The sequence below is a fragment of the Eumetopias jubatus genome, unplaced genomic scaffold (assembly GCF_037043125.1).
Source record: "Eumetopias jubatus isolate StellerSeaLion01/CBP00866 unplaced genomic scaffold, mEumJub1_p1.0 scaffold_2, whole genome shotgun sequence".
NCBI classification, from domain to species: Eukaryota; Metazoa; Chordata; class Mammalia; order Carnivora; family Otariidae; genus Eumetopias; species Eumetopias jubatus.
In genome coordinates, this window is record NW_028274808.1 from 77,944,335 (window position 1) to 77,951,829 (window position 7,495).

Sequence of the window (7,495 nt, forward strand, 5' to 3'; positions counted from 1 at the left end):
TGTGCTTTTGGTCATTGAGATTTCCTTTTTTCCATTTCCCCAGGGCAAGGTGCAGAGGGTTAGGGTGCCTGACCCTTTCTCATGAGAGCATCAGTAGCTCCTCTTTTGTTTTCCACCAGTTTGCTAGTCCAATTCCTATTCTCTGTAACTTGGAAAAGACTCCATGTGCTAAGTTCTTCAGATTCTGGTGTCTTGGATCCCCCAAATGCTATACATTTTGAGCAAAGCTGTACTCTTCCAAGTGGAAGCCTTGCTTTTGAAAGTATTGTTTTTCCTTTGTGTTTTAGAACCTCCTCCTTGAAATGTCATTGTCCTGTTTGTTCTAGGATTCTTCTGCTGCTGGGCAGTGCATATGTAGAATGTCGCAAAATAACTCACTTCATTATAAATAGATATGCTTAGTAAATAGCGATGTTTTCGATCTTTAGAGATTACAAAGAGGAAGCTGACTGTTCAAAAACTCAAGAATGGAATGTTTATTAGCAATTTATAATTTTTTCCTTGTTTCAAAATTGATACATGTTAGAAACGAGGTGATTTATTTTCAGTCACCCTCAAGAAAACCATCACTGTTGCCTGTAATGGCAGAGCCAGGAGCTAGGAGCCGTGAAGAGTCGGAAGCAAACATTTAATATTTCAAAGTAATATCCAACTACGTATAGGCACACGTGTATATGTAGACACTATATACGAAACACTATGTAGAAAAGTGTTCACACAGAATTTTCTACCTACTCTTATGCAAGCTCTAGTTTCTTTGAAGGCAGTCCCCATAACCGTGGTTGTTTCGAGGACATTTCATGTACGCTCATAAATACGCCACCCGAGGCGGTAGCACAGCATTCCGCATTCTGCTGTCAGTCTGCAGTGCAGGAGACCTGCTGAAGGTGTCTTGCTGCTGCCCTTGCCATCAGCACCTGCGCAGACCATGCTGCCCTGATTCCAACCGGCTGAAGGAGAAAGCTTCTTTCCCGGACTTTGTACCACTGTTCCCTCCCTCTCAGCACGGATACCCTGTGCTCTCAGTACCCCAGGACATGGTGTAAGAAAACCGATTTGTCAGCTCTGCCATTTTCTCACTGGGGCCTTTCTCACAAAAGTTGTTGGCCAGAATCTCCCCGGGGGGCGGGGGGGGGGGGACGGGGACGGGGGCGTAGCTGGATAGGGAACAGGGGAGTGGAAGAGTCAAAGCAAAATCATCTTAACAAGAGGCAATTCAGATTACATAAATACACCCATCCCAGGCAGCTGCCACTGTCTTATTCCATCAAGATGAAAATACTCAGCTAACTCTTCTTCTATTAAGAGTTTTTCCCCAAGAGGATTTCTTGGTCTTTCTTTGCAAAGGGGTCCATGGAGGATTTGCTCTGCCAGTCTGCTGGACATACTCCTGTTTGAAGTCCTAAGGTGCACAAAATGTAGTTTCACACTTGAGCCCCTGCTGTATACTAGCATCAAATGTAACTACTCAAATATGTCCCTAATCATTTGTCATCTACGATGATACTTTTGCTATATATTGACTACAAGAATCTGGCAGGCAGGGCCATAATACCAAGTTACGTAGTTGCTTTCATTTTTATTTTTTCTAACTAAATCTCGATGAGTAACATAATAATTGCAGGGTTTTTTTTTTTGTTTGTTTATTGTTTTTGAGTTAGGAAATGGAGACTCAGAGAGGTCTTAGCTCCTAGCACTTAGCATGACCCTGTGCAAATAAGGCTCCATGGATACAATGACCTAAATGTATATTTTACTTTTTACACAATCCGTATTCGTTTTCTTTACAAGTTGCTCTACAAAGATTCATTTTGAAGCGTTCACAAGAAGTAGCCAATAGTGTAGAATAATAAATAACCTTGAAGAGGTCAGAGAGATTGTATGAGAAATAATGAAATAGACTTGAGCATGAGAGTCTGGAGGTGGTTGAAAAGAAAACAGATCACAAAGCATACTTTGAATCTTTGAGAAAATTTTAGTATTCTTCTCTGAAAATGCAGCCTATGAAATGCGTATTTTTAGCATCTTATCTTTTTAATTTGAATACTTTTTCAATATAAAATCATTTCTTTAAATTATTCTAGTATAAACAAAGATATCTAACTTCTGATTATTTATTCATTATCTACAGTAAAAATGACTGTCCACCATATATTCCAATCTAGAAACTCGAAAAATCTCTAAAATTGTTATTTTTACATAGATAATATCTACTGTTGAGAATATGGATAAACAGAACTAAAACTAAATTATAATTCCACCCACTATTAATATTCTGCTATATAATATTATGGGTGTTTTCCTATGCATATAACTTTTTTAAAAACCTGGGATCATATTGTAGATACTGCTTTGTAATCTGCTTTTCCATTTAAAGCAACATTGTAACATATAGGTATTTACTAAATATGTTTCTGTGACATATTTTAAAAGCCTTGGTTGAAGTTGCTTTCTTCTGTAGAGGTTTTTCATTTGTTCTTGGAGCCCAACAAACCCTAAATTTATTGAGATATTTTTGGACACACAGGTGATAGGAACTGGAACATCAAACCAGGGCCAGGTTTGGGGTTCTGCTCTATTTACCCAGCCTCCTAGAGATAAGAAAGTTTCCTTGCTGTTTTTCTCTGAAGTGTTTTTTTCTTTTCCTTCTCTTCACCTCCCTCTGCCCTCCCCTCCCCTCCCCTCCCCTCCCCTCCCCTCCCCTCCCCTTCCCTTCCCTTCCATTCCCTTCCCTTCCCTTCCCTTCCCTCCTCTCTCTCTCTCTCTCTCTCTCTCTCTCTTAACCTCATCCTGCCTACTCTGATACCCTATCCCTCTGAGGCCCAAGCCCTCCACTGTGGTCTCCTGCTGAACTCTCCATTTTGGGTGGACCCTGTGCTCTATCTCCTGTCCCCACTCCTCTTACAAGGCTGAATGAAGTTCAAGTACACAGGGTTCTGCAGAAAACCTCAGACCAAAAAAAACAAACCAAACCAAACCAAAACAAAACTGGTTTTGGCTTTCAAATATCCACTAAGTTTACTGATTATACTTTGTTTTTGGCCTCTGCATTTTCTTCCTTCTCTGCCAGCTTAGCAATGCAACTAAAATATATATAATAATTAATTCAGGATTTGACTTTTTAAGTCAAAAGGATTGTTCTCTGCCATATGACAAAAATGAAGGTCAAGAATATTTACTTTGAAAGATTAAAAATATGTCATGTATATTTTTATTCTCTCTAAAATTAAATGATTCTTTGTTTAATTGAAATATTTGTGAAATAATGGATGCTACAATTTAGGATTTGGCTCCCAATCCCACTTCTGATCACCAAGAATCTAGTCATCAGTGTGTGAGGTTTTCTTTGCCCCCACACCAACAAGTAATTCTTGGACACCTGCTGGGTGTCCTGTTAGTTAATTCAATTCTGACACTGTCTATCTGGAGAGAGCATCATATCCCACAGTTAAGGGCTCAATCCCAAGAGCCTGCCCCCTACTTCAGATGCAGATTGCACGTAGTAGGTTCCCAGGTTACCCACAACTTCTGTTCAACTTGGCTAGAAATCAGAGTTTCCCACAACCCTTTCCTTAGGTTTGATTAATTTACTAGAGCAGCTCTTAGGACTCAGTGAAACACTTACGTTTACCAGTTTATTAAAGGATTGATAAGACACAGTTGAACAGCCAGATGAAGAGATACATAGGACGAGATCTGGGAGGATTCTGGGTGTAGAGCTTCTGTCCCTGTGGAGTTGGGGTATAGTCACGCTCTGGTGTGGATACGTTCATCAACCTAGAAGCTTTCAGAATGCCCTACTATTGGGATTTTTATGGAGGCTTTCTGAAGTAAGCATGATCCATCATTAACTCCATTTTCAGCCCCTCTTCCTTCCTTCTCTCAGAAGAGGGTACTGAAAGTTCCAGGCTTCTAATCATGGCTTGTTCTTTCCAGTGACCACCCCTCATCAAGGAGTTCACCTAGAGTCACCTCAGGAGAACAAAAGAGGCTCCTAGTGCTCTTATCACTTAGAAAATTACAAGGGTTTTAGGAGCTCCGTGCCAAGAACCAGGGACAGAGACCAATATATGTATTTTTCTATTATCTCACACAATTATTAGTGAAATACCTTTATAAAGCCTATATATTATAACATCATGATATAAATAATAATAATACAGCAACTATATTTTGAATACTTATGAAGTGTCAGACATATCTTGTTTAAAACTAACAGACTCAGGGCGCCTGGGTGGCTCAGTTGTTGGGCGTCTGCCTTCGGCTCAGGTCGTGGTCCCGGGGTCCTGGGATCGAGCCCCGCATCGGGCTCCCTGCTCCGCGGGGAGCCTGCTTCCTCTCCCACTCTCCCTGCTTGTGTTCCTCCTCTCACTATCTCTCACTGTCTCTCTCTCTGTCAAACAAATAAGTAAAATCTTAAAAAAATAAAAAAAATAAACTAATAGACTTTATTTTTTTGAGGAGTTTTAGGTTTTTAGGAATAATGGTGGAAAGTAGAGTGTGTTCCTGTATCCCCCCTCACCTGCAGCCCCCTTCTCCCATTCCCTATTATTAACACCCTGAGTTAGTATGGTATATTTGTTATAATTGATGAGTCAATATTAATACAGTATTATTACACATGTTATCTTTTTTGGATCCTTTCAACAACCAGACAAGATAGATATTATCCCCATTTCAAAAATAAGGAAACTAAGATTGAGTATTAAATCTGGATTGACTGACAAATGTATAAGAACAAGAGCTTGGGCCATTATATTCACTTTTTTCTATTTTACCTATTTTGAGAAATCCTATGTTTTAAATATCTTCTGTCTGATGAAATGTATGGTTGGTATTGTATATAATTTTAAGAAAGATCACAGTAGGAGATCATTTTTTCCTAAGATCTGATCTTTAGAACTAACATGCTGATCTTGTATGACTACTAGATTAGAACACCAGTTGGTGGTTGCCAATGATCACAGTTGCAATGATAATTACTAATTATTTTATAAGTACTCTGAATGTAGTATAATTTAGTTTTGTTATTATAAGCCTTGCTATTTGTCTGATGACAATATAGATAAACATAAAAAACAGCAACAATGCCCTGATTCTTCTTTTACAACACATCAAGTCATTAAATTCCTTTTAGTATAAATGTGCATTGTTCTTTTCATAACAAACTATTTTTCAGTCATGTTTTTGTTTTGTAACAATGAAAGGTCTTAAAAGGCAAAAATACACTGCCCTATCTGTAAATTAGTGCTGTGTATAATGGTGGACATAGTATATCTATGGCTTTTATTTCTCATTTGGAAAGTCATTTTATACCTAAGGATGGACCTAGTATAAGCAATCTATATGAATAGTGGTTTATATTGATTTGACTATCAGTATCAGAGCTGCGTATATTGTATTGCAAAAAAAAAATCAATACTGTTGCTTTTATGGTCAAACACATGTTGCATCTAATTTATTTCAAGCTGTATGTTGATGGAATCCAGGTTCTGCCATCCCTCTCTCAGCTGTTTGGTCTCACAGTAACCCTTGCTAAGTGTCTTGGCATGATATAGAATGTAGTGCAAAACACCTGAAGGAAATGTGTCCAAGTCAAATCTTCTGAATGTTCTAGCACAACTGTAATTTATTTCATGTGATTTTTATGTTTTTAAAAGCATGACACATTGCTATATTAATTCAAAATTTACTGATGTAATTGTATATTTGTCTTATAGTGAATGGACATCCAATACTCAAGAGAGCTAACATCCGGATTGTTGGAAAGTTAGTATCCAGATCTATAAGAGAAAGAAAAATGAGACATTTATCACCAGAAGCAGAATAATGTTTCAATACAATTTTATTATCTTAAGAGTTTAACCTATCTACCCAAAGAGATATGTTAACATCAGCCATGGATTAATTATATATCACCAGGAAAAAAATGACAAGCATCTCTGGACAGCGAAAGAAAGATTTCAACAAGTCATTTTATAATTTCTAAATATCTTTGGTTGAACCATTCATTGGATCTTCTTCATTAAAAGCTACTGTTTTATCACACTGAAGTTGAAACCACCTAGTATCAAGTATTCCTTTCATTGGACTTTAATTTCTTGTGTTCCATTACCAATAAATGCCATGAAGAAAATTTAAGACTTTTATTTCTAAAAACTCACTTAAGTTTTTTGGATATGGTTTCTCAGAATATGTTTTAAACTATATGACTTTATTAGTGTGGTCATAGTATTATTTTTCCCTATTCTCATTCCTCACTTGAGTGAAAAACTTGAAGTCAGTTTAAGTGCTCCTGAATTACCTGCCTTAGTTCGGAAAGGATTTGAAGCACAGCGGCTAACACTAATTTCTTAAGAATCTTGCATTTCATTTTAATCTGTCTATCCATCATTTGTCCATCAATCCCTCTCTCCCCCCGCCCCCTCCTTCTATGAATGGGGTTGGAGAAACAAGTGAAGGATAGTGAAGGAACAGAACCTGTACCTAATGTGGAGACTAGATATGAATAGAGGCAGGAACTGCGTGTGTTTCATTTTTTCAGTTCTTACCTCTGATCTATTACTTCTGTAATCGACTCCGGTTTAAGACTAAAATCTCTCTCAGGCTACTTTATGCAATAGAGTTTAGGGTAGAATCCATATGGAAGTTATTAGAATAAAATCTATAGAAAAGCCAGTTACAGGAATCATGTTAAGTCATGGCCTCACCAAAACCAGAACCAAGCTGGGTTAAAAAACATGCTGATCCTCTAACCAGAAAATGTTTGCAGTAAAACATTTGATGGGGGGAATAAGCGATGGTGAGCTAAAATGTAGACATTAGCGTATTTATGAAATTAAATTATCCATATTCTCTCTGTTGGTAATTGAGAGGGTTTCATTTTAAAGAAAAAAGTTTTTCTTTATTTCAATACTTTCAGTGTTGAAATCTGGAAAGTGCACAATAAAAAAAAAAAGGAAAAAAATCACACATGAGTTGAGTTCCAGCATAGTAACAGATCATCAGCCTGCTCTTTTTATAGCATTATTAGGATAAAAATTTGGCTAGATTTCTGCTTTCACGATTAAAAAAAAATTTGGGAGCAAAAACATAGAATTATAATGAAAGGCACCTACAAACTAAAATACAGGATTTCCTAGTGAGTGTCACTAATTCAAATGGCAAATATACTTATAAGAGAAAGCAATGAATATAAAAATATCCAAGTTACCTTATAAAAATAAAATATAAAAATTATGATTACGACAATTGGGGGCAGGATATAGAAGTTTATTTTTCCTTTAACAAAGTGTGATGATTGTTCTTGTCTTCTATTTCCTACATTTGACTATTGTTCTTGACTTTCAGCAAACTGAGGTAGGGCTACTGAATGTCTTTTCGAGGTGTGATCCTCCATTAAAGTTCAGTGACAATATGTCACTCTAGAGCCCAGAAGACAGTGTAAGGTCAGGGAAAAGAAGCCTTCACTTCTCAATAGTCAGTTTCTATATAA

General features: G+C 37.3%; 1 protein-coding gene across 1 annotated transcript in view; it reads left to right on the forward strand.

The window, feature by feature from the left end:
* Positions 1-5,830, forward strand: part of IQCM (IQ motif containing M) — a 367,401-nt gene extending 361,571 nt beyond the window's left edge. The window contains exon 12 of the mRNA XM_088021330.1: positions 5,721-5,830. Coding sequence (XP_087877456.1) covers positions 5,721-5,830 — 110 coding nt within the window. The remainder of the gene's footprint in view (positions 1-5,720) is intronic.
* Positions 5,831-7,495: the final 1,665 nt, after the last annotated feature.